Below are 26572 nucleotides of genomic sequence, written 5' to 3'. Positions count from 1 at the left end.
CTTCTGAGTGACCAGGGTGAGGATAGGCTGCCTGAAGAACCCTGTTCCAGGTTACTACTAACAAGGGAACCATCCCCCATGCCATCCCCAGCGAAGGGCAGTATAGACCAGGAGACAGTAAGAACTAAGCAAACTGGCACTTTATAGCCAATATCCTGCCCCCCACAACCCCAATAATATTAAGTCCCCTCCCTCCCCAAACCCACACAGAAAAGCTTAAATAAACACAAGCCCGGTCCTTGGGCTATTCCTTCATTTCCGGATGGACGGATACCCCTTGGAGTAAGGGTTTGGGGAGGTCCTACCTAGCAGAACTCCTCCTCCCCTGTAGTTCAGGCCAGTGGAGGGCAGCAAAAACAGCAGTGAAAGGGAGAACCCAGACGTACCCAACTGGACCCCCATAGGCACCTTGGGGCTGGAAGGGGGGGTCCAGGAAAAGAAGACAGCATCAGAGTAACCAAGTCCCTGGTAACTATGGCAACTGGCCTCTATAGCCCTGGCCCAAAAAGGGATGGGGCAGAATACCCTAAAAAGGGCATTCCAAGTAATTGGGCAGTAGGGAATGCAGTTCCCCAATAAATAGGCAGAGAGGGCCATAGCTGGGCCTTTCCAGGGTGAGGAGAGGAGCTGAGTTCCCAGCTTGAAGGTGCCTCAAGGTCACTTGCTAAGCTGCAGAGTGTCCAGAAGGAGGCGCTTGTGAGCTGGATCTTGTACTCCAGCCTCCTCCAGGTCCTCCTCTGTGATGTCACTGTAAAAATAAGAGAGGCTAAGAGATGAGTTGAGAGGTTCCTGAGGGCACATAACCCTGCCCCTGCAGCCTGACCCACCCCACCCACCTCCAGGCTGGCCCCACCTGAGAAACTCCAGGTCATCCCAGCCATTGTGTACCAGGCCCTCTTCATAGCGCTCCAAGCCAATGGCCCGCAGCCAGGCACCCATGCCTGCCTCACCTAGCCTGCTGGCCCGCCCGCCCTGCGGGCATGGAGCCTGAGGAAACAGGGCATGTCAGAGGGAGCACTGAGGGTGTCCCCCCAAACACCTGCTGACAAGCACATTCTACTACATGTTCTGTGGGGAAGGGAGGCGAGGACTGGGGCTGATTCATGTGTCTCCCAACTCCCCAGTGTCCATCTCAGGGCAGAGGGGTCACCAGAGAATGCTGAATGGTAGAGTGAAAAGATACCACAGTCCATGAACAAGCACACTCCTCAGGCACACACAGCCAGCCAGCCGGCCACCGCTAGTAGTCCACACACCTCCTCTGCCAGGTCCTCCTGAATGCTCTCTCGGATGCGTGGTGGAGGGAAGCTGAGGGGCCGGCCATAGTCTGAGGGCAGTCCCCGGGGTGGTGGCTGCAGCTCCAGGGGGCTGGGAAGGAGTGCTGAGCGTCCAGGCCCAGCAGGAGCATAATCCACCTCACTCAGTGTCTTGGCCATCTGAAGCACGGAGCAGGACCGGTCATCCCCACTAGCTACTTCTCCCAGAAAGGTGCTGGTGGGTGAAGAACTGGGGGGGAGTGGGGGCCTTGGATGGGCCTTGGGAGGTGGTGGGCCTCGAGCCTCGCCCCCAGTGCGGGCCCGGACCACTGACCCTGGCAAAGGATCCAAGCTAGGGGATAGGAAGAGAGCTGAATCTGGCAGTGGTGGGGGTGGAAAGTCTGGAGGGGGCAGTGTGCCCCCAGATTCCTCATCTGATGAATTCCCCTCTCCCAGATGAGGAGACTGATGGCGCCCAAGCTGTGGAGCAGGCACCGTGATGGCCACTTTGTTCTTGGTGGCAGGTGGGATAGGGGTCCTGGCAGGTGAGGGTGGCTCTGGAGGCAGCAGTTGGTGTGGGACCCCTTCAAGGACGTAGTAGGCAGGATTATTGAAGCTATTCTTGGGTGGGGGGGGCACCACCCCTTCTGGTTCAGGAGTCCCCTCTGGCTTCAACCTGGGTTTGGGAGCAAGAGAACTAAGTCAAGACCCATAAACCCAAGATGAAGGCAATGGGTACAGTGGAGAGAAAACTGGACAGGACTCAGAACACAGGGACCCCTAGACTTTTCACATGACCTCAATCACATCACTCACCCTCTTCCACCCTTGGTTTTCTGATCTCTAAAGTCAGGGAAAGGGATGCTTTGAATGAATACCCCAGACTCTCTTCCCATTGCTAAGATTCGCAGATCATTTATGACTTTGTAACTGTGAAACCTGAGCTTGAATGGGTGAGAACAGAGTTGCCAGACAGCTGGGCAAGAGACCTCTTAAGAAAGTGACAGGCAGATTTGGAAAGCCAAGCCTTTACAAAGTTGATTTACTGAGGAATCTAACTCAGAGACTCAGGCTGATTTTACTCAAGCCTGGGGATAAAACCCAAACAGCTGATAATAGCTGAAAATGAGGGGAAAAACACTAAACTGTACCTAGGAGTTTTGAGTTGAAGCGGCAATTTAATATAAATAGAATGCAAGCCTCACTTTCCCAAGGTGTGACACACAGAACATCAGTTCCCCAGGACATTAATAGATACTACATGAGAAAAAAGTTTCCTAGCCTTTTAAGTTTGGGAAACTATATTAAACAGAGTTGAAAAGAGATTTCCTTCCTGTCCACATGCTCAGAGCTTTTGCTAATACTAATGTGCACTGGGATATCTTTTCTTTTTTCTTTTTTTTGAGATACAGTCTATGTCACCCTAGGTAGAGTGCTGTGCCGTCATAGCTCACTGCAACCTCAGACTCTTGGGCTTAAGTGATTCTCTTTCCTTGGCCTCCCAACTAGCTGGGACTACAGGCACCCACCACAATGCCTGGCTATTTTTTTGTCGCAGTTGTCATTGTTGTTTAGCAGGTCTGGGCCAGGTTCAAACCCGCCTGCCTCGGTGTATGTGGCTGGCATCCTAACCACTGAGCTTTGGGCACCGAGCCAACTAGGAATATCTAAGAAAAGAATCTAGCAAGAATTTCCCAAACTCATTTGATCACAAACCAATTTCTAGCAGAGCCTCTTGTAGTACAGAGTTCCCCAGAATGCACACTGAGAAAGCCTATGCTGAGCCATATGCCTTCTCCAAACAGAAGGCTCAAGCTAGGTCTGTTTATACAGAGGAACTTTTTCAAAAACAATTTCTTTTATTTTTTCTTTTTTTTTTTTTTGTAGAGACAGAGTCTCACTGTACCGCCCTCAGGTAGAGTGCCATGGCGTCACACGGCTCACAGCAACCTCTAACTCTTGGGCTTACACGATTCTCTTGCCTCAGCCTCCCAAGCAGCTGGAACTACAGGCGCCCGCCACAACGCCCGGTTATTTTTTGGTTGCAGTTTGGCCGGGGCTGGGCTTGAACCTGCCACTCTAGGCATGTGGGGCCGGCGCCCTCCCCATTGAACTACAGGCACCGCCCTCAAAAACAATTTCTAATTCCACTTTTAAAGACAGAACTGAGAGGAAAGGCTGACGATGCTGCCTTTGACTCAGAGAGCCACACCTAATGGAGGCCTGACTGGCTAAAGTGGTCACAGGCCCAAACAGCAGATGCTCCCCAGGCTGGCCCTGAAAGCTGAGCATGGTGGTGGCTAGTGTGTATGTGGAGCGGGAGTAGAGCTGCTTCTTACCTGGGGGTCAAGGGCTCCTCCCGGGAAGCTGCTCTGGGTGGGGCTGGGGGCCTCCCAGTTGGTGGTGGTTTCTCTGGTTCTTCAAATAACTTGGACAGTGGGCAGGAGGCCTCTGTGGAGGCTGGCTTGCGGCTCCCTGACCTGCCAAGGGTACACAAGAGAGGGGAGATGAAGGATAAAATAAGGCTGACCAAAAGCCCCCAGGTACCCCTTCACATGACATTCAACACAGGCCCAGCTCACCTGGGCTCCTGGCTGCCTCGGGACACAGAGGAGGCTTTGCTCTTTGCTCCTGCCTCATCCTTATCAATGCTGATCCACTCTGAGGGGGAGGGATGGGGAAGGGAGACTCAGAGAGGACTCAAGCTCCTGGATCCCACAGATACCCACTGGGCCTCCCAGACCCTTTTCAGCTACTCCTCTTGGCAGGCCCACCCCCAAGTGTAGCTGCAGAACCTCAAAGTAAACCAGGGATTCCAACATGGCCCTGCCCTGGGTCCTCTACTGCTAGACCTGCCCATACCACCCCATCTCATGCCCTATACTTCTCCTAACAAAGCCCCCACCGTAGAGCCTCTCACGGGTGCCCAGGCGCTCCGTGGGCACCCGCACCTTCATGGAGCCACGGATGTTGCCTGTCTCCTCGCCTCGGTGGGACAGGAAGGTCAGGAACTGCTGGGCCGTGCTGCCAATCATGGACTTAAGTGCAACCACACATTCCCCTGAGGGGCAGATGAGACAGACCAACAAATTACCGTGCCACTCTAGGACCCCACCTGGCTTCCTGTGTCCTCCCATACCCCTCACCATAGGATTCATAGCCGTCCATGGACTTGACTGTGAGCAGAAGGTGCTGGTCCTGCAGGTACTCGATGTCAGCCAGAATTGGCTTGAGCTGGGAGGTGGAGAGGCCCAGTGAGGAGCAAATCCCAACTCCTACCTCCTGTTCCTCCCACATACTGCCCGGACACCACTTACTCCTTTGGGTAATCTGGGCTCACTCACACTCAACTCTTAAGGAAGGATCCCAAACTTTTAAGGCTGACAACACAGCCCTGCATAGACCTTTCTTATTTTTTCTTTTTTTGGAGAGAGTTTCACTGTGTTGCCCTTGGTAGAGTGCAGTGGCGTCACAGCTCATAGCAACCTTAAACTCTTGGGCTTAAGCGATTCTCTTACCTCAGCCTCCCAAGTAGCTGGGACTACAGGCACCCACCACAATGCCCGGCTATTTTTTTGGTTGTTCTTGTTGTAGTTGTTGTTTAGCAGGCCCAGGCCAGGTTCAAACCCCCCAGCCCTGGTGTATGTGGCCAGTGCCCTAACCACTGAGCTACGGGCACCGAGCCTGCATAGGCTTTTCTTAGCACTTAGCATCACTGTAACTAATTTTCTGAGTCCCCAATGGCCAACACAGGATCTGATATTTAGCAAAGACTCAAGAGCTATTTGATAAATGAATGAACAAACTGCAATGTGGTTCTGCACTCCCCAAATGAAGCAAATGCCCTTACTCTCATTCCTGCCCAGCCAAACACACACATCCATGCACTCACACACACACAGAGACTGCTGGCCCAACCCTCCTGCCCAGGCAAATTCCTCAACATCTTCTTCTGCAGTTTCAGTGCCCTTATCACAGCCCAGGCCCTCCCACAGCCTCACCGTGGGCAGCTGGCGGGAGGACCACTGCACTTTGAGGAAGTTGATGTTGTCACTGCTCTGGGCATCATTCTCGAAGCTCTTCTTGTACTCTGGAGTGGGGGTGGGGGACACCTAACTTAGTACCACCGCCCAGATTTCCCTCCCCCTAAGTAGGAGCCTGACTGCTCTGGACGCCTCCTGGCCTCTCATCACCCCTGGCCCACACCCAGCCCTGGGTCCTGCCTCTGACCCTCCAGGCAGGTGGAGTAGAACTCAATGAAGAACTTGGTGCGGCTGGCTGTCTTCACAATGGCCTCGATGCTCTCAAACTCAATATAGGCCTGGTCTGAAGTCTTTGAAAGCCCTGAGAGGAATAGGAGGAGAGCAGAGAGGGCATGAGAGCATTACAGGAGGAATGGGACAGAGAGGCATGACAGAACAGGAGGCAAGGCCAGGAGGGGCTTCCACAATCCCAAGCCCAGACTCTAGACCAGCGCAAAGAGACAATCCAAGGATGAAAAGCCCATAGAAGAAGTCTGGGACCCAGACTGTCTGAGGGCTTACTCCTTAGCAACCTGCTCTCCTAGCCTACTCAGCAGCATGCCTGTGGCCCCAGGCAGACACAGACATGTATACACTCATGGACGCACTCAGGCACACACATCTTGTGATAGCCCAGGTACACATACACGCTTAGACACCCTCACACATCACATTTTCAGAAACATCCCTGCACTCACATGTACACATACCCAAACACACAAATACACTTACGTAGAATCAAGCTTATGCACATCCCAGGCCAGGTTCAAGGCCCTGAACCCCTAGGCCACCACCTGTGCCCACCCAGATGTGCCATATCCACAAGCACATCCAGAACAATCACCTTTCTTGGAGATAAACTGAGAAGTAACTCCAACCTCAAATGTCCCAAACACAGGGGAGTGGTCACTGGTAACGATGTCATCAGTGCAACCTGGGCAGGGGGCATAGGAATGGAGGCTTAGATGAAACAGGAAACATCCCTACTATCTGCTCCTTCCTCCCTCCCAGGATTTCCCATCACCCTGCCGGAAGGCTCTGACCATAAGAATTGCAGATGATATGAGTTTCAGGGTAGGATTTCCACAGAATTCGGTCACACCATGAGGGCACATTGGTCCGGACCTGGGACAGGGGTTGGCAGCATGGTCAGAGCTGACATGTGGGGACTGCTTGGCACAGCACCCCCTAGAAGGGAGGCATCTCCACACTTCCATTCACTAGGCCCTAACGCCCACCTCCCTCCTGGGATCCTCACAATACCAGGATTCCTTGAAGGCCTCAGAGGGCCATAGAGGCTGGAGTGACAACTGCAAAGACCCAGACCCTTGAACTCCCCCCTCTTGATTCACTGCAGGCCTGGGGGGCCCCTAAGGCTCATGTCATTCCTGGCTCACCCCAGTTGGCTTCTGCTTGTGCCAGGCATACGTATCCCGGGAACCTCGCTCGTAGCGGTAGGTGGGTGGAAAGGATATCTCTTCCTCACCTAAGGAAAGTAGGGGACAGGTGGGGTTCAGGGCCCTGAAACCCAGAGATCCTACCAGCCCTCTAGCCCTCAGAAACCACCTGTGAGGCCCATACTCACTAAATCGAAGGAAGACCTTGTGCTTCTCTCGCTCTAAGTTAAGCTGGTCCACCCTGAGGAGGGGCTCAAACTCCTTCCTGCTGATGTAGTTCAGGATCTCCTGGGGTGGTGAACACAAAGGCTGCATGGTCAGAGGATAATCCTCTTGAACCAGAGCCAGGGGTGACAGCCCTCCTGGCCCCCAGCCTCCTATCTGCCACCAGCAGGACCCTGCTCACACCTGGATATCCATGTCCAGGCGGTAGTTGAGGTCTCCAAACCAGAAGAGGTGAGTGAAACGCAGAGAGATGTCAAAGGCACTGAGCTGCCGGTCGCCCAGCGAGAGCAGCCGCAGGATGTCCAGGTAGTTCTGGTTCCGCCTGTGGTGAGGGGCAGGGGACAGGCCCCCAGGTTCAGGACTTAGCAGTAAGCAGAAATGTTAAGTAGTCTCTGAGGTAAGGGTCAGGAACAGACAGAGGGTCTTGGGTTGGGATAAAGGAGGAGAAGGGGCTCTCCTGGGACAGGGCCATCGGTCGGTCATAGACTGTGATATGGGAGAGAGATAGGTCTCAAGTGAATAGGGGATGGGCAAAAAGAGACCACTGAGAATGTTCCCCCTCACCGAGCAGTCTTCTCATTTCCGGAGGTGAGATGACAATTCACAAAACCAAATGAGGTGCCATTGAACATAAAGGAGACACCCACAGCTCCCTTGTTTCCTGTCAAGGCAAGCAAGAGAGGAAGCCCTGGGTCACCCTCACAGGGCTCCCAACTCTTTCCCTCTGCCCCTCAAAGCAGCAGTGAGAAGATCCTACCTTCCCACTCCACAGATGCTAAGAGGCAGGGAGGCCCCTGAATATAGACCCACATCCCCCTTGAGGATCCTCATGGGGCACACATGGTCTGTCTGGATGGCCAAGTTGGCTGGTATGTATGCACAGAACCCCTGGAGATCATGAGAGATCCCAAAAGTAAGCTGAAAAGCCTTGCAGCTCCCAAGCAGAATGTGTCAGGAGAAGTAAGCAGGAGACCTGGGCAATGGGCCTGGCTCCACCTCTTGCTTGCTGTGTGGCCTTGGACAGGTCACTTAACCACTCTGGATTTGAGTTATATCATCTATGAAAACAGCAAGTGTCCTAGCCTTGCCTTCCTGGTAGGGCTAGAAAAGATTTAGAATATGAATATGCTTTTCAAAGTTCAAAATACCCTATATATGGGGAAGCTGAGACCACCAAAAAGGAGAAGCTCCTGGGCTGGAGAGGAAACAGGAGGCACGACTCTGTCACCCTCCAGAGCCCGCCCACCCTGCTTACCCAAGGTGTTGGCAATGCCAGTCTTCACACTAGATGTGCTGACATGGCTGATGCGGTTCTCATGCTCTGGCTTGACCAGCACAGCCACCTTGATGTTCCACAGGGACTGCATGGCAATCTGTGGAAATGGTGTGAGGTCACCCCTGCCCTGGTGCACCCACTGTCCCCAGCCTACACTATAACCATTCTGCCCATCACAGGATAAGGTCTGCTACCCTTCTTCTCAAGGGACCAGAGAGAATGGTCCCTGTCATAGCATGAAGGACTCAGGGTGGATCTCCCAGAGGATATGCCCAGGGACCAGAGGGAAAGCCAGTCAAGCTGTGCTTCCCACCTACGTCACCCACGAAGTCAAGTTTGAGGGTAGTGTCTGAGGACAGAGGACTGGATAAGATGAACCCCTCCCCTCACCGGACGGTAATCCAGATCTGTGAGTTCCTTGAGGCCCCCGCGCAGCAGGTCCAGCCACTCACGGTCACCCACTGAGTTCTCCTGGGTCCCAAAGACATAGATGTCATGGGGTATGGTCACAGTGACCTCATCTAGGGTCTTCCCCAGACCCTTTGATGTGAACCAGGATGTCACATTTTTTGGAGGCGGAACACTTCCTGGAGGTGAAGGGGATTAGGAGGAGGTCAGGCCTAGGCCCTAGGGCCATCCCTTTCTCCCACCCCATCCCCAGCCCAGGCCTGACCCATGTTCCAGGTGCCTATGAAGACAGAGATCATGTCGGGCTCGTCCTGCTTAGAGTGCTTGTTCTTCATGAGCTGCAGCAGCTGGCAGAAGGCCTCCCGCTTCTGGGGACGGTAGCCAGTCAGGGGCAGGTAGGCAGCCAGGTACAACCTCCCCCCAGCCCCCAAACAGGGATATCCTGCTAGATGGCGAGTACCATGAGTGCCTGGATTACTACTATATACCCACCGTTCAAACATGCAACAAGTGCTATTAAATGTTCATTGAATGAATATTTGAATTGATCCTCAGGCCACCCATTCTCAACACTCTCCCTGCCAGACCCACTCTGACAGGAGGGATGACATGTCCACATCATGTGTTCCCTCTCTTCCCATGCAATGGGGCACACCGGTCTATGGAGTCCTGAAGCCCTTTGTTTGCTGGCCCAGCCTGTTGCTCACCCGAGCACTGACAAAGATGAAGTCCTTGCGCTGGGTCCGGTCCTTCTCCTTCTCAAACACAACACCCAGCTTGTTTTGGACACGCTGAGACTTAATGAGCTGGCGGACTAAGGGATGGAGGACAGGTCAGACAGGCCTGTACCCCCTTACTGGGGGCTCCACCTGTCCATCCTCCCAGATCTAGCCCTGGCTCACTGCGGTCGTGCGCAAAGGTTGTCCAGTCCTCTTGAGAGTCCCGTTGTCTCCGCAGCAGCACCAGCCGCCCACCTTCCACATCTACACTCAGAGTGAATTTCTGAGACTTCCCAATCTTGGTCAGGTCACCCAAGGTCACATCTAGCTTCACCTGAAGGCCGGGAGGTAGGGAGGCTGCTGATAAGATCTCAAGGGCAGGCAGCACCCCCTTCACCTCCAACTTCCCTGTGTCCCTGAGGTCCACCTGCCACATACCTCAAAGGCCTGCACAGGAATGGTCTTGGCCTTACGTGTGGACGGCTGCAGCGGAGCCGGGGGTGCTGTGGAGCTCATGTCCTGTAGGGCCTTCAGAGCCTGAAGGGGGCAAGGGCAGGGTACAGTCAGGGAACACACCGAAAGGCTGGAGTAGTAGGGGGCATGGATGATGTTGGAGTCAAGGTTAAGCTGTAGCTTTAGGGCCTGAGATCAATGCCAAACCAGTGAGAATGGGGGTGTCAAGGGTCAAAGGTGAGGAGTCAGGCCACCTTCTTCTGGATGCCTGACAGGAAGTCCTTTAGCACTGACAGTTTCAGCACCAGGCTCTCAAGTTCCTGCTCCCCAGTCTGTGGCAGGTTCTAAGGGGAGAAGGAACGAAGCCTGTATATGAGTCTCCTAAGCAGGAGTCCCACCCCCACCCCACCCCCGCTCCAGATATCAAACCCACCTCCCAGAAGTCTCCCTACAGTCCCACCTGCTGCTGCAAAAGGCGGGTCACCATGGGTGAGCTCTGCTGGTCAAACACCTTGGACAGGATCTCCAGGCCCGACAGGACCTTGTCCACCTCACTAGGGGAGACATCAGGTCAGAAGAACTCCCCACCCTGACCTAAGTACAGGGAAGGGGACACTGAATGTAAAGCCTCTATCTTCCCCACGAGGACACAAGTGTACAGGTTAGGAGGCAAGGAGAAGTTTACTGTTCAGGGTCAGGGTTAGAGGTCAGAGGTCAGGGCATCTGTGCAGCAAGGGAGTAGGTAAGGACAGGTCAGAGGTAAGGATGTAGTACATGGGGCTGGATGTCTCAGATACCTGTGCAGCCTCCGGCATGAAGTGGCGAGGGTGCGGGTGAGGTGGGGCAGGTTGCTGGCTCCACCCCGCACAGCCTCCAGGTCCAGTCCGTAGCTACCCTTCAGGTACTCATGTGAGATGGTGCTCAGCCCATTGGGAGCACTTCAGAGAGGGGTATAAGTCAGTGGAGGTCCTGCTGACTTATCTCAGGACCCACACCCTACCCCCCTACCCCTACAGGAGAGGGTACTGGTGGCAATCAAAGCCGGATAGATCAGGGTATCTGCCTCTGGGCAGAGATGGGATGAGGATCCCTAGGGCTGCTTAGAAGTTCTCCCATCTTTGATAGGGAAGTAGTTCTCCGAGGAGAAAGGGACTTCCTACTCAGTGGAGAGGATGGGGGTCTCACCTCTCAGCAGCTGAAGTTGTGGGAGTCTCAGGTGCTGGCAGAGGGCTGCTGGGCCCCGTTGGGGCAGAAATACTGGTGGAACCGGAACGCGGGGGCAGTGGGGGCTTCTCATCCTCCCCATCTGTGTGTGGACAGAGGTCAGTGGGGCAGCAGATTTGACTGCTCCCACCTTTAGGGGACTATGGGGGAAAGCCACAGCTGACAGCAACTTCCATGGACAGAGGTAAAGGGCTCCAGTGTCATAGTTAGGGCTTAAGAAGGGAGGACAGGAAGAGGCAGGTAGCGTCCTGGCAGCAGCAGGGAAGGATCTGCACACGGAGCAGTACCTGAGGCATCACGGTCATCTGGCAGGTCTGGCTCCCGCTCCCCCTCTACAGGCAGCAGCAGGGCGCACACAAGCCCCTGGTTTGGCTGGGTGTACAAACCGATGAGCTCGCCAAGAGTCTGGAAGCGGCGCACTGGCACACCCTGTGATGTCTGCAGGCCAGCAAGTTTGAGAGGACGGGTCAGCCACCAGGTCTCAAAGACCAGATCAAGGTCAGGGTCAGGGGCCCAGCCTCCTACCTGCACAGCCAAGAAGTCTTCTCCATCAGGCAGAATACGATATGTGTGTACATGCTTCTGATACCTGATGGCAAGGCAGGGTTGGAATCTGTCACCCCCAGGCTGGGGTCTAAGCCTCAAAACACCCCTTCTTCCAGCCACCAAGTTTAGTCTTCTAGTCTCCTGAGCTTGGTTTCCTAAAACCACTTGCCCAGGCTGCCCAGGGAAAATGATGAGGCCAATCCACTTCCACCCTCCTAGTGTCGCCAGAAAGAGCAGGGATGACCAGAACACCCACCCCCTGAGACTTACATAGACTCCACCCCCACCACAGAGCCCAGGAAGCAACAGGCAGCTCTTTTGTGGCCTCCACAGCTGTCTAAACAGCCCCCTGGGCTGTAGTACCAGTCTGGGCCCCCTGCCAGAGTAGGAGTCCTCAGAAGCCTGGTTAGCCTCTGTTTGCACTTATGGGCAATGTACTAACATGTGTGTGCACCTCCTGTGTTTATGTTAGTGTCTGGTTCTGCCGGAGTTGGGTGTGTACAGGACAGTTTAGCTGGAGAATGTGGGTGCATTACTCTAGGCTTCTCCCTGTCCCTAGACGCCAGGAAATCTGAAGGCCCCCCATGGGAGACCTGGGCCTCTAGAAGCCCCAAGGGTGCTGACAGACGGCAGCAACAGCTGAGTAGGTGACAGCTGAGCCAGACATCCTCTCAGTGGGGGATGGAAGGTACACTTCCCCAAGGAGTCACCCAGGCCTATGTATATTGGGTAGGAAGGGGATCAAATGCCTATTTGAGACCCCACACCTGGGCCACAGTGCCATTCCATCTCCTTCAGGGGCTCTCTTGCTTATGCTGGGTAGGTAACTGTGTATGATTAGGTATGTTCGTTTGTATACAACAACATTTGCATACCCTTAACAGAACTGTCTCTGTGACAGGCTGGGTAATCAGCACCTGTATTATCTCATTTAATTCTCACATTGTGAAGCAGATATTATAATTATCCCCATTCTAAAGCTCAGGATAGAAGCTATAAGATGGAAAGTGATTTGGTTAAGGTCACAGAGCTAATAAAAGGCAGAGCAGGGACTTGAAACCACAGCAAAAGCAAGATCCCATATCCTGCCCTGCTGGTCAGATTCCCTGTGCCTGTTGGGGCAGGGATATGTCTTGAATGCTCTCCATGTACATGAGGGTGTGCATGCAGGTAAGCAAGTATGTGTTTGTTTGGGATATCTAAGAAATGACCAATTTACAATCTTACCCTCAGTTACCTGAGATGCAAAGCTAAAGCCCCTACACACACAGACACACACACACACAAATACATATACATATACATATATATATATATATATTTTTTTTTTTTGTGAGAGAGAGTCTCACTCGATAGAGTGCCATGGCGTCACAGTTCACAGCAACCTCAAATTCGTAGGGTCAAGCGATTCTCTTGCCTTAGCCTCCTGAGTAGCTGGGACTACAGGTGCCTACCACAACACCCAGCTATTTTTAGAGACGGGGTCTCGCCCTTGCTCAGGCTGGTCTCAAACCCGTCAGCTCAGGCAATCCGTCCGCCTCAGCCTCCCAGATTGCTAAGATTACAGGCATGAGCCACTGCACCTGGCCTGAAGCCCCCACATATAGACAGACCCCCTCACCCCACTAATTCTCTCCCCTGGCAATGGAGCCTGGATTTTCCCTGTCCTGGGATAGTAATGCTCCTCACCCAGACACAGGCCCCAGCTGTCCCCTTCCCACTCAGCAGTTGATCCAGCACCTGCCTCTTTCCCCTCCCTAATTAGGGGGTACGCCTCAGAGGGGGCCAGGCCAGGTCGCAGGACTCCTAGAATACTCATGTGCCCAGGCTGTTCCTTATCAGTCTCCCCAAACCAGGTCTCAGACTTGAGGCATAAGCTGAGACTTGTAGGGTCCCTTCTTCATCATGTCAACTGCTAGACCAGAGTTTTTCAGCCTCTGTACTACTGACATTTTGGGTTGCATACTTTTTTTTTTGAGATAGAGTCTCACTATGTCACCCTCAGTAGAGTGCTATGGTGTCACAGCTCATAGCAACCTCAAACTCTTGGGCTTAAGCGATTCTTTTGCTTTAGCCTCCCAAGTAGCTGAGACCACAGGCACCCGCCACAGTGCCTGGCTATTTTTTGTTGCAGTTGTCATTGTTGTTTAGCTGGGGCCAGGTTCGAACCTACCAGCCTCAGTGTATGTGGCTGGCACCGTAACCACTGTGCCACAGGCCCCAAGCCTAGGCTGCATACTTCTTTATTGTAGGGGGCTGTCCTGTGCACTATAGGATGTTTAGCAGCACTCCTGGCTTCTACCTACTTACTAGCTGCCAACAGCCATCCTACTTGTGACAACCAAAAATGTCTCCCTTGGTCTAAGCCAAAACACACTACCCAAAGATGTCAGGAGAACAAAAGGAGAAAGAGGGAACAGAGAGGTGCTTGTGAGAGAGCCCACTGGGGTGGTGAAGACCATGACTACATCTAAACAAAGCAGCCCCTCACAGATTCCCACTCACTACTTCCCACTCCAGAAGCCCACTTGGTGTCAGACTGCAGGGCAGGAGTACAGGTCAGGGTGAAAACTGCAAAACTGAGAGTACCAACCCACCCAACACCACTGCCACAAAAAAAGCCCGTACAGGTACAGGCCACAGGGCCCAACCCACTCAGGGAAGTGCCAAGTCTAGCCCTACTCTCAGTACTCATAGCTCAGGGCTAGAACTGCCAGATAACCCCAGCTCAAGCCCAGAGCCAAGCCACACACCTTCGCTCATTGATTCATGACCTAATGGCATGGTCAAATACAGCCTCACCCTCTGCCTCCCCAAGCTCTCCTCTCACCAACCACCCCTATCAGCCATACACAGCTAGGCAGAACCCAAGAGCACGGAAAGGAGCCCTCCTTACATACCCCTCAGTCCCTCTGCCCCGTCCTGCCCCTGCCCAGCACTCAGACATTCAACCCCTACCCACATTAAACATAACTGCACACACTATGGACTGCACATCCTCACATCTCTTCTACCTGCAGGATGTCTAATAGGGTCTGCCTGCATTTTTCCCCATCACAGCCACCCTGGGCTGCACGCAGAACTCCACATCCTCTGCCCTCAAGGTCCCTGAAAAAGTGCTCTGCAGACACGCCGCAGGAAGGAAGTACCCCCTGCATCCTTCCTCAGCCCCAGGATAAAGTCAACTCTTGGGGGTGGAGGCCAGGCTGGCCAACCCGGGCCCTCCCCACACACTCATTGAACCTCCCGGCCGTAACCCCGCACCCCCATGCCGCCCCACTCACAGGACGCAGAGCGCGAAGGCCCCTGCCACGCTCTCACTGTCTCGGACCAGGAAGCTGCCATCGCGGCCCGCCCGGGCCAGCAGCTCCTCCGCCGCAGCGCGGCTCAGATCACGGTGGTACCAGGGCGGGGCCGGGCTGCCCAGCGCGCCCCCGGTGCCCACGCCCCCCGGGCCCGGCGCCCCGCAAGCCATGGCCCGCGCGGGGCTCAGCGCCGCCCGCGCCCGCCGCCCCGTGCCATCGGCCCCGGGACGCTCGGGGCTGAGGCTGGGGCCAGGCCCGGGTCCCGGACCTGAGGATCCGCGGGCTGGACAGAGCTGGGGATCCGGGTTCCGCGCTCCGCCACGCAGGCCGCCTAGTTCGCCGCGCAGCCGCCGCCGCCAGCAGCGCCGGCCTCAACTTGAGGAGAAAGAAAAGTTTGTTCAGGGGCGGAGGGGGAGGGGCGGGAACGCAGCGCAGCGCAGGGCGGCTGGCCCCCTCCCCCTCCGCTCGGCACACGGCCCAGACCACCCCTGCCCCCAACCTCTTTCCGCGGGGTTGATGCCCCACATTCCCGCAGGGCCAGGGACATTTCAAACCCCACAATGATCCTGCCCCTCATCACCAACCTGAAGAGATCCAGTCCCCCAACGCCCCTTCGAAGGTGAAGTCCCCCGCCCTGCATCCCGATACCTCGGGGCCCTAGTAGCCCCTGGAGAATCCAGCCCTCTTCGGTACTCTCAATGGTATGACCCCTAACACAACCCAAAGGTCTAACTCCACTAAAAATCCTTTCCACTGGGCCCCCGTACAGCCTTTCTAGATCCCAGATCCAGGATGGACCTACCCCCATTCCTCTCCCCTTCATCCAAGCGGGCAGGACCCCCAACTCCTGTGAAATCCAGCCGCCTCTTGGATCTGAGCCCCCAACTCCACCGGGTCCGTTCCCGGGCAAATCCCACCCGGGGGATCCCCTCCATAGAGTTCCGACTTCCCACACACCCAAGACAAGTTCCAGTGTCCTGGGGCCCCTCACTCATTGTCCCCGGCAACCCCTCCCCGCCCGGCAGAGCCCTTCCCCCTCTCGGCCAAGTTCCCTGGCACCACCACCCCCACACACCCACAAGCCCGGGCCTTAAGTATTTCAGCAGTCCGGGACCAGAAGGCTCCCCTTGCCCATCCAAGAGAAAGTTCCCTCAAATCCTCCAGTTCCCGACCCCTCCTCAGAGCCTGGCCACCCCATGCAGACCCCCACCTCCGGGGCTGCTCCGGTGTCCCCTTCCCCGGGTAAGCAGCCCTGGACTCTCAGCGGCCACTTAAGATGGCCATCCACCGCCGCCGCCACAACCCCCGCCTTCTGCCCCGCCCGCCGCTCCGCCCCCGCCGCTCTCCGGGGAGCCGGGGGTAGCACCCCGCGCCCCGCCTCACCCTGCCCCGCGTCTGGGTCCCGGAGCTGCTGACCCGCGGAGCGACCTCGGGCAAGTCACGGCGCCTCCCTAAGCCTTGGCTTCCCGTTCTGTAAAATGGGGATAACGTTACGAAGGCAGACTCGGTGGGGCTGTGCTTGTAAAGCGCTCGGCACAGGGCCTGGCATCCAGCCCGCGCTCCCGAACGGCGGCTATTTTTATTATTAATTAAGGAGTAAGGAGGTGACAGCTGTGTAAACTGTAAAGCGCGGCTGCGGAATGAACGGGTATTATTAGCACCCGCCCCACCTACTCCCTCCAAGTCAACAAACTTGCGCCTCTGTAGGCCAGACGCCGAGCAGGGAGCTCCCACTGCCGGGTGCGCCCTGACGCCCCCAGTCCTCCTCCTCCCGCTCCCGCGGTGGGGGAAGGCGGAAGATCCCCTGGAAGGGTCTGGCCCACCCACCCCAAAAAAAGCCCTAGCCGGTGGCGGCGTCTCCCGGGAGTCCTCTTCCTGCCCCGCCCCTCCGCCCCCTGGCTCCTTAAAGGCGCAGGCTTCCAGCCCCGCGCAGACTGCCGCCAACTCCCGGGCCGCTATAGAAGGATCCCTTTAACCCGGGCGAGAACTTTCACTTTGCTAAATTGAACCTGTTGACCAAGCCCCTGTCAGTCCCAAAGAGCTCCTTTCTCTATTTCTTTTTCTTTTCTTCTATTTTTTTTTTTTTTTTAAACAGAGTCTCAAGCCGTCGCCCTGGGTAGAGTACCATGGCATCACAGCTCACAGCAACCTCAAACTCCTGGGCTCAAGCGATTCTCTTGCCTCCGCCTCCCAAGTAGCTGGGACTACAGGCACCTGTCACAGCGCCCCGCTATTTTTTGGTTGTAGTTGTCATTGTTGTTTGGCAGGCCTGGGCTAGATTCGAACCCGCCAGCTCAAGTGTATGTTGGTGCTTTAGCCGCTTGAACCACAGGCGCCGAGCCTCCTTTCTCTGTTTCAAATATGCATTGGGCTTAACCCAGAACAAGCCTGGTATTTGGAGGGGGCTTTGTGGGGCCTTCCACTCTAGATAAATAAAATAACTAGGAGATCCACCCACCATACACTGCCGCCACATCTTGCCAAGAACCCAATAATTCATCCTCTAGTCTGTACCCAACTTCCCCCATCAGTCAGTCACCTTTTGGTATGAGAGAAGATGAGCCTGGGATGAGGGGAAACTTGATGTCAGAGGAGAGTCTGTATACCTGAGTTCCAGTCCTAGCTGGGTCACCCACCTGCTGGGGTACTCAGACAGGTACCTGTGCCTCTCTAGGGACCACTGTGGTAGGAGTGTGGAGATAAAAACTTACCCAAGGGCCGTGGGTATCAACTCAGACCCAACTACTGGGGGCTGTGCAAAGATAGCAACCCTCCAAGATAGGCATAACTGCCAATCCCTGGAGAGAACAAATGTGCCAGAGGCTTCGGCCCCTGGGAAGCCCTTAAATATTTCTAACCTTCTTTCAGCCATACCTCCAGGACACAGGAGCACTGAACCAGCTCCTACTGGCTCTTTTCCTTCTTTGAGGGTCCCAAGATCCAACTCTGCCCTTTCAATCCAAGACATGTCAGCCAGTGTGAAATTTTTTCACCTCCCTGGGAATCCAAGGTCCTTCCTGGACTCCCATTCCCAGCTTTTCCATTGAAGAACTGAGCACAGAGACAGGCAAAGGCTGGAGGTGGAAGAGGGATGTTTTAAGACCAACATAAATAAGTTCTGCACCTGGCTTTTGTGTGAGGTTACAAAAGCGACAAGATCGCAGAGGACTGTTAATGTGCAAACACTGGGCTCACTTGCTTTCTAGGCAACAGCTCCTTTACATTTCATAACCTTGAGGGAAGGATTATTACTCTCATTTTACTGAAGAGGAAAGAAAGGTTTAGAGCAGTGAAACAAGTATGTCACTTTCATATAGTAAGTAGCAGAGCTGAGATTCAAACATAGGTCTACTTGCTCTAACCTTAAGGAGTTCAGATGCTATGTAATCTGTCTCCTGCACACCTATAAACTCTTCAGACATGGATGTGTCAGCCTATTTATTAGAACTGACTCTTGGAGGAACCGCAAGCTGTCGAGCAGGACTGGATAACAGAAGGGTGGGTAATGGATCCAGGCATACTTAGGGCTTTGTCATTTGTGGGAGACAAGCTGAGCCCAGCCTGGTCACCCAAGCTGAGGACAGGTAAAGAGAAGGTCTTGGGAGGACTGGACTCAGCCAGGGAGTTGCAGCATCAGGGCCAGGCTGAAAAGGAGAATCCCCATCCCCTGGGGCATGGCTCCAGCATTCATGGCCTCAGCATAGAACTTTGCCACTTCCTCGTTGGGGTTGCCCTGGGCTGGGTCAAACCACATCTGGATGCAGCGACCACTCCCTTGGCTGTAGTTGCTGACTTTGTAGGAGTGACTCCAGAGGCCTTCACAAAGGGCAGCCGGTGTGGGGAAGTAGGACTCAAATGTACGGCAGGTGGTTCCAGCTGGGCACTTGTTAACTCCTGCAGAGAGAGATGGTGTACACAGACATTTAGCCACTCAGCAACCAACCTCAAATCCTCAAATACCCCTTTTTCCAAACCCCTCCTGTGTCTCTCCACTCCCAGGCCCTCACCTGAGGACCAGTCCCAGCCCTTGTGCCAGTTGCTTTTGCAGGTGTATGAGGTGCGGCAGGCTTCCCACCACTGCTGACAATCATCTTTGCATAAGGGCACATCCAGAAAACGTTCTTTTCGCCAGCTTTGATCCACCTGGGTGGGAGATGGGGTGGCAGAGCTCTTCTCAGCCAGGGTTGCTGGCAGCCATAGACTTGAAGGGGACTGAGCTGGAGGGCAGCTTCCGGGGGTGGAGTGAGGGAGACACCTTACCTGCTGGATCCAAGGCCCCAGATTGGGTGAACACTCATATAGACAGGTGTCCTGGATAAAGTGGCGCGTGCAGGCAGGCTCCATCTTGCCACAGTGGTCCCAGTTAAAGTTATACAGACGGGAAGTGTCCTTATGCAGCTCCTGGCTGGTGTTGACCGAGCAGCAGGCGTTCTTCCTCCAGGGACTGCACTGGGTGGGGAAGACACAGAACTAAGTTCCTCCCCTACTACCTCCTTCTGCCAATCTCCAGCTTTTTCCCCCATTTGGTTCTTAATCCCCCCCCCATCCTAGGCAAGTTGTCCTAGGAACATTCACTGTGATAGCTCCTGTCCCCTTGCCCTCTAGGAATCCCCACTCAGTGTGGGGGTGAGGCAGGGGGAAGACACAATTACAATGGTGTGATCAGTGGACTGTGGGAGTGGTGGGGGCCTGTCATTTATACAGCCCTTAACACTTTATTATTAATTTTTTTTTTTTTTGAGACAGAGTCTTACTCTACTACCCTGGCTAGACTGCCTTGGCATAATAGCTCACAGCAACCTCAAACTCCTGGGCTCAAGTGATCCTCTTGCCTCAGCCTCTGGAGTAGCTGGGACTACAGGTGACAGGTGCCCACCACAATACCTGGCTATTTTTTTCTATTTTTAGTAGAGATGGGGTCCCACTCTTGCCCAGGTTGGTCTCAAACTCCTAAGCTCAAACAATCCACCTGCCTTAGCCTCCCAGAATGCAGGATTACAGCATTCAGTAATCCACCCACCTGGCCTAAAAACCAACTCCATGCTAGTCACTATTGTAGATGCTGGGAATTCAGAAGAGAACAAAGCACATAGAAATATATGTTCATGAAACTTACATTCTAATCAGAAAACACAGTAAGAAACTAACAGAGAAAAAAATACAACATGTCTGGATATGATAAATGATATGGGGAACATTACACCAAGGAATGGGATTTTGGAGGATAGGATAATTGTTGAAATTTTAAATAGGTTGGGAAAAGCCTGACTGCAAGGTGACGTTTTGGGCAAACGAAGAGAAGGAGATAGCCATGCAGTAATATAATTTGAATAGATTTATTCTTCTTGACAGATATTAAGATTTGTGTCCCCAGTGGCTAGACCAATGCCAGACACATACTAGACCCAGGAAAATATTTGCTGAAAAAGTGAATGAAAGACCTATTTGTAATTACTTAACTCTAAACATGTCTCCATCTTACATATAGACACATCATGTTTTCACAAGTCTTGAATATGAAAAAAAAAAAGGCTTTAGTATGTGTAATATGTGCATAGACTGGGTTTTCCAGGACTGGAAATCCTGTGAGATAGGAGGCTACATTTAAAGTAACAGTAGAACACATCTATATCAGTCTTCATTAGGAGTTGCCCCATTCATAATGATGCCGTGAATAAAAGCATGTGTAGGCTGGATACACTGACACACACCTATAATCCCAGAACTTAGGGAGGCCAAGGCAAGAGGATTGCTTAAGGCCAGGATTTGAAGACCTCGTTGGGCAATACAGCAAGACCCCTATCTGTATAGAATTTTTTTGTTTGTTTGTTTTTTGAGACAGAGTCTCACTCTGTCACCCTATGTAGAGTGCCATGGTCATAGCTCACAGCAACCTTGAACTCTTGGGCTTGAGTGATCCTCTTGCCTCAGCCTCCTGAGTAGCTAAAACTATAGACATGTACCACCATGTTTGGATATTTTTTTCTATTTTTAATAGAGACAGGGTCTCACTGTTGCTCAGGCTGGTTTCAAACTTCTAAGTTCAGGAGATCCACCCACTTCAGCCTCCCAGAGTGCTAGAATTACAGGGATGAGCCACCACGCCCGGCCTCAGAATTTTTTAAAAATTAGCCAGGAGGTATGATATGCACCTATATTCCTATCTACTCAGGAGAATGAGGTGGGAAGATTACTTGAGCCCAGGAGTTCAAGGCTGTAGTAAGCTGTGATCACACCACTGGACTTTAGCTTAGGCAACAGAGCAAGACCCTGTCTCTAAAAAAATAAATAAATAATTTTTAAAAATGCAAACATGTGGCCAGGTACAGTGGCTCACTCCTGTAATCCTAGCATTCTCAGAAGCCAGGACAGGAGGATCCCTTGTGCTCAGGAGTTTGAGACCAACCAAGCAAAAGCAAAACCCCGTGTCTGCTAAAAATAGAAAAAATAAGCCACGTGTTATTGTGGGTGTCTGTAGTCTTAGCCACTCAGGAGGCTGAGGAAGGAGGATCACTTGAACCCAGGAGTTTGATGTTGCTGAAGGCTGAGGAAGGAAGATCGCTTGAACCCAGGAGTTTGAGGTTGCTATGAGCTAGGCTGACACCACAGCACTCTGACTTGGGCAACAAAGTGAGACTGTCTCCAATAAATAAATAGCATGCAAACTCTTTTTTAATGTCATTTAATGTAGTCATATCATAGAATTGACATATCGAAATATTTTATTATAAGTTTATGTTCTGTTTGTTTCCTCTTTGTATTACATTATGTTGATGTTTTAAAATTATATATACAAATAAATACTATTAGTTTTGAATTTCATTCCAGGATAGAGAATCAAGTCTAAAAAAATACGGCTTGGCACCTGTAGCTCAAGCAGCTGAGGCGCCAGCCACATACACCGGAGCTGGTGGGTTCAAATCCAGCCCGGCCCACCCAACAACAAGGACAACTACAACCAAAAATTAGCCAGGCATTGTGGCAGGCGCCTGTAGTCCCAGGTAATTAGGAGGTTGATGCAAGAGAATCGCTTAAGTCCAGGAGTTGGAGGTTGCTATGAGCTGTGATGCGATGGCACTCTACCCAGGGTAACAGCTTGAGACTCTGTCTCAAAAAAAAAGTCTAAAAAATATTAGACTAATTGAGTCTAATAGGATTGCAACCCACTGGCATAAATTTTTATAGACTGTGTGAATGCTGAGCCCCTGTATCTCAATCAGAGGGACCTCTTCCTTCTCTGTCCTAGGGAGGTTAGTAAGAGCCATCTCCTCATAGTCTCTCGCCTCCAAAGGAGGAGCCCACCCCATCCTACCCCACTGCAAGGGCTGGTCATGTACAACTCTGATGTGGGGTCAAGTGCTTTTCTGAGGCTCAGTTTCTTCTCTTTGTGTAAGGAGGAAAACATCATCTACTCACATCAGCACCACTGGGAATCATGAAATCATGTGCACAAAGCACACAACATCTGTAATAATAAGGGCTCAACCAATGATTACTCAGTATCATCGCCAGTAAGATGTCGTCCTCTGGGGAAGACACCCCTAAAATCACCTCAACCACTGTCCCTGCTGTCTTCTCCCACAGCAAAAACTCAGTGTACAGAGATGTTTGTCCCCCCAACTCCTCCCCATCACTCTCCTTTCCCCCTCCCTGTCAGAACCAGCCCCGTCCCCAGCTAAAGCCATACCTGATCATGCAGCTTGTCTTCAGGACCTGGCTTTGTCTTGTGGTGCTTGGCATCCATACAGACATTGAGCAAGTCGGTACTGCCTCGGGTGCTGAATGTGGGGCCTACCCAGGCCAGAAGCAGCAGAAGCAGCATCAATTTCCAGGCCATGTCTTTCTATCCCTGCAGAAAAATCTAGGGTAAGGAGACCAAGGCCTGAGGGGAAAGAGCTCTAGGCAGGGAGCCCCTTCAACCCCAGCCTCAATCCCAGCCAACAGTGAAAGATGAAGTCAGACCCTCTTTGTTCAGTGCTGGACTCCTGAGATTCCCTGAGTTTTGGATTGAGAAAGTTGGACCAGGAAGGCTCCCTCACTCCGAGGCTTGAAGGGCTCAGAAGGGGATCTGGGGTTAGGGGATAGACCCTGAGGGAATCTTCCCAAGTTGGAGGAGAGGCCTTGTACCCTTACCTGAGCCGTCGCCTTCTCTCTAGACCAGTGTTTTTCAACCTTTTTATCTCACGGCACACTTGAACCTATAGTTAAACTTCTATGGCACGCTTAAATTATGTTGATCCAAAAAAAAAAAGTAAAAGGCTGGGAACGGTGCTCATGCCTGTAATCCTAGCACTCTGGGAGACAGAGGCAGGTGGATTGCCTGAGCTCACAGGTTCAAGACCAGCCATGCGTTGTGGTGGGCACCTGTAGTCCCAGCTACTCGGAAGGCTGAGGCAAGAGAATCACTTGAGCCCCAGAGTTTGAGGTTGCTGTGAGCTATGACCCCACAGCACTCTACCAAGAGCAATAAAGTGAAACTCTTGTCTCAAAAAAAAAAAAAAACAAGAAAGAGTTAAAAAAAAAGAATATACTTACTGTGCTTCTTTTGAAAGATAATTTAATTATCTTCTTTTGAAAGAATTTCTTTCGAAAATAATTTAATTACTGGTCTGCAAAAATTTTCATAAGCACACCTAAGATCTCTCACAGCACACCAGTGTGTCATAGCACACCGATTGGAAATCACTGCCCTAGTCTTTATCTACTTTATCTAAGTAATTAAATAGCTCAGGTCGAGGTCCTGCTATCCTGAAAAGGGCCAGTGACACACAGTGCCCTCATCCTGCATTGAGCAAGTGCTCTGTATTTAGGTTCCGGGTCATCTGGGTTCCCATGCCAGCTTAGGAACCCTGTTAACTCTGGGGAAGGTAGTGCCCTAGCTCTGCTGAGTTCTCCAGATGGGCATGAGGATCAAGTGACCCACAGGAAAGTGGTTAAATGATACAAAAATGGAAAGAGTACTCGTCTTTAAATAGCTTTGCTTCCTCAGACTTTTTCCTTCCTTATTCTTCTAGCCCATCCTGAGTCTGGCCTCGTTAGCTGTCTCTGGGCTGACACAGCAGACCCCTCCTTCACCTCTCAAAAGACAAATGCAGAGACCCTTCGACCTGAGCAACAACATAACAGTCCCCATGTTGGAGAAGCCAGCCAGACAAGCACCCAGCAAAAATGACAGCCCCCTTCTCCTCTGTTCATTCCTTCCTGTCACCACCCCGCCAAAAAAAAATCCCTACCCATTACAGAACTGTTCCTTTGAGCTCTGTCACTAAAGTATTAAAGAGTTGACCATGGAGACCCCTTCCTCTCCCTCACCATCCCCACATGTAGTTGATCACCAGGCTCTGCCAAAGACCCTCCAAAACCTCACTTCCCATGGCTCTATGTTTAGGGTCAGGTCTTCCCTCCTCCAATTTTGTCCCCTTCAAGTTGCCTTCTCCACAGGAACCAAAGTGAACTTTCTTTCTTTCTTTTTTTTTTTTCTTTTTTTTAGAGACAGAGTCTCACTCTTTCCCCCTTGGTAGAGTGCAGCAGTGTCACAGCTCATGGCAACCTCCAGCTCTTGGGCTTAAGCAATTCTCTTGCCTCAGCCTCCCAAGTAGCTGGGATTACTGGTGCCCACCACAACACCCACCTATTTTTTTGTAGCAATTTGGCCAGGGCTGGGTTCGAACCCGCCACCCTTGGTATATGGGGCTGACACCCTACTTACTGAGCCACAGGCACCGCCCCAAAGTGATCTTTCTAAAGAGAAACATGGCCCTCTCCTCTGCACAAACCCAAGTCTCCCCTGTGCCCTTGTCACTCTTCCCTTCTTAGCATGTCTTACCTGAACCTCCGTTGCTGCTGGGAGAATACACAGCTGTGTCTGAGTTGGTGTCTCGCCAGGCTGGCAACAGATCTGAGCCCGTGGGCTGTCTCCAGTGGCTTCTGTCCTCAGCGCAGGAGAGACTACAAGTTCTAGCTAGCATAGAATGAAATTTCCCCACTTAGCTCTTCTCCTTCCTCAATTCCTTCTCTTTCTGACCCCACCCTCTTCAAGACTCCAGGGAATCTGTGAATTTAGTCATTTCTGTTTGCATTCATCCTTTACTTACTCATCCAGGATCCACACATGCAGTATTCTTCCAAATCTAGAGAATCGCCCTTTTCCAAGGGGATCTGAGTTTTGTAAGTATCTGCACTGGTTCTTAGGGTAAGTTAGGTTTGATGATGATACAGTCTAATAGAGAAGAACCCACCAGGCTTTAGGGGGAGGTCCAGGGAACCCAGTGAGAGCTCCATCTGTTGCACAACCTTGGGAAAGCTTTAGTTATTTCACTAGAAAATATTGTAGCTGGTAGTTGAGAATGATATATGGAAAAAGCCTGGTGTGTACAAAGAAAGCTTAAATGACAGCTATCAGGTTAGTGTATGAGTAGCCAAGTAGATACAGTCAGAAATTGAGATATAGAAGTCAAGGGATTTACTCAGGGTTACAGAAAAATTAAAATTGCCTCAAATCTTATAAATGACATTATTTCATCATCTAGCATTTCTGAAAACATAATTAAGCATTTTTTATGGTGTTTTAAAAAATAATGGTAAAATACACATTACATAAATGTAACCACCTTAACATTTCTATCTGTACAGTTCAATAGCAATAATAAATACATTCACACTGTTGTGCAACCAATCTCTGGAACATTTTTTATACCACAAAACAGGCTCTATATTCATTAAACAACTCTCCATTTCCCCTTTCCCCAATGCCAACTACCATTCTACTTTCTGTCTCTATGAATTTAATCATTCTTGATACCTTCATGTAGGTGGAATTATGCAGTCTATGTACTCTTATTTCACATATCAGAACTTCCTACCTTTTTCAGGCTGAATAATGCTTCACTGTATGGACGTACCACATTATCCTTACTCATTCGTCTGTTGATGGATGCTGGGTTGCTTCCACCTCTGGGCTATCATGAAGAATACTGCTATGAACATGGGTGTATAAATATCTCTATAAATAGACTCTATATTCAATTATTTTGTATATCTATCAAGAAATTACATTTCTGGACTATATGATATTCTATATTTAATTGTTGATGAACTGCCATCCTGGATCCCCTAGTGGTTGCACCATTTTACATTCCCATCAACAGTGCACAAGGGCTCCAGTTTCTCCACATTGTCACCAACACTTATTTTCTGGCTTTTTGGGGTTTTGTTCTATAGTAGCCATCATAGTAAGTATGAGGTGAGCATCTCACTCTGAGATATTTCATTGTGGCTTTGATTTGTTATTTCCCTAGTGATTAGTGATGTTGATCATCTTTCCCTATGCTTGTTGGCTGTTTGTGTATCTTCCTTTTATCAGATATGTAATTTACAAATATTCTCTCCCATTTCGTAGGTTACCTTTTCACTGTGTTGATTGTCATTTTTCTTTCCTTTTTTTTTTTTAATTTGAAATAGGGTCTTGCTCTGTTGTCCAGACATGAGGGAAGTGACATTATCATAGGTCACTGCAGCCTCAAACTCTTGGGTTCAAGTGATCCTCCTGCCTCAGCCTTCTGAGTAACTCTATTCAGGGCAACAGAGTCAGACTCTGTCTCAAAAAAAAAACAAAGAAGAATTAACAGTTTCTATTTTATTTTGCTAAATTTATTCCTACATATTTTATTCTTTTTGATGCTATTGTGAATGGAACCATATTCTTAAATTCATTTTCATATTTGTTCATTGCTAGTAGAAAT

At 51.6% G+C, this 26572-nt stretch overlaps 2 protein-coding genes across 6 annotated transcripts; both read right to left on the bottom strand.

Annotated features, from left to right (window-relative positions):
- Window positions 1–122: 122 nt before the first annotated feature.
- Window positions 123–16677, bottom strand: INPPL1 (inositol polyphosphate phosphatase like 1). Of its 3 annotated transcripts, none has more exons than XM_053562986.1 (29): window positions 16659–16677; window positions 14811–15206; window positions 11506–11569; window positions 11268–11418; window positions 10942–11062; window positions 10554–10694; window positions 10217–10310; window positions 10011–10100; window positions 9742–9840; window positions 9487–9637; window positions 9292–9398; window positions 8850–8952; window positions 8567–8763; window positions 8156–8273; window positions 7465–7561; window positions 7084–7222; window positions 6864–6963; window positions 6676–6764; window positions 6322–6403; window positions 6123–6212; window positions 5487–5600; window positions 5258–5346; window positions 4403–4490; window positions 4162–4317; window positions 3839–3917; window positions 3596–3736; window positions 1257–1932; window positions 854–987; window positions 123–748 (listed from the first exon to the last, which is right to left on the bottom strand). In XM_053562986.1, the coding sequence occupies exons 2-29, from the start codon at window positions 14999–15001 to the stop codon at window positions 658–660; spliced, it is 3792 nt and encodes a 1263-aa protein (XP_053418961.1). In that variant the 5' UTR covers window positions 15002–15206; window positions 16659–16677; the 3' UTR covers window positions 123–657. The 3 variants fall into 3 exon arrangements, with proteins under 3 accessions (XP_053418961.1, XP_053418960.1, XP_053418959.1); XM_053562985.1 differs by lacking the exon at window positions 16659–16677 and adding an exon at window positions 16215–16612; XM_053562984.1 differs by lacking the exon at window positions 16659–16677 and adding an exon at window positions 16042–16164.
- A 1577-nt stretch (window positions 16678–18254) lies between these two features.
- FOLR2 (folate receptor beta) lies at window positions 18255–24811 on the bottom strand. Of its 3 annotated transcripts, none has more exons than XM_053562999.1 (5): window positions 24658–24811; window positions 22519–22692; window positions 19092–19280; window positions 18839–18974; window positions 18255–18725 (listed from the first exon to the last, which is right to left on the bottom strand). In XM_053562999.1, the coding sequence occupies exons 2-5, from the start codon at window positions 22666–22668 to the stop codon at window positions 18445–18447; spliced, it is 756 nt and encodes a 251-aa protein (XP_053418974.1). In that variant the 5' UTR covers window positions 22669–22692; window positions 24658–24811; the 3' UTR covers window positions 18255–18444. The 3 variants fall into 3 exon arrangements, with proteins under 3 accessions (XP_053418974.1, XP_053418972.1, XP_053418975.1); XM_053562997.1 differs by having other exon boundaries at window positions 22519–22680; window positions 24658–24809; XM_053563000.1 differs by lacking the exon at window positions 24658–24811 and adding an exon at window positions 23367–23511 and having other exon boundaries at window positions 22519–22680.
- Between the last annotated feature and the right edge of the window lie 1761 nt (window positions 24812–26572).

This window comes from Nycticebus coucang, chromosome 14 (assembly GCF_027406575.1).
Source record: "Nycticebus coucang isolate mNycCou1 chromosome 14, mNycCou1.pri, whole genome shotgun sequence".
Taxonomy (NCBI): Eukaryota; Metazoa; Chordata; class Mammalia; order Primates; family Lorisidae; genus Nycticebus; species Nycticebus coucang.
This window is presented reverse-complemented; position numbering and strand designations above follow the sequence as displayed.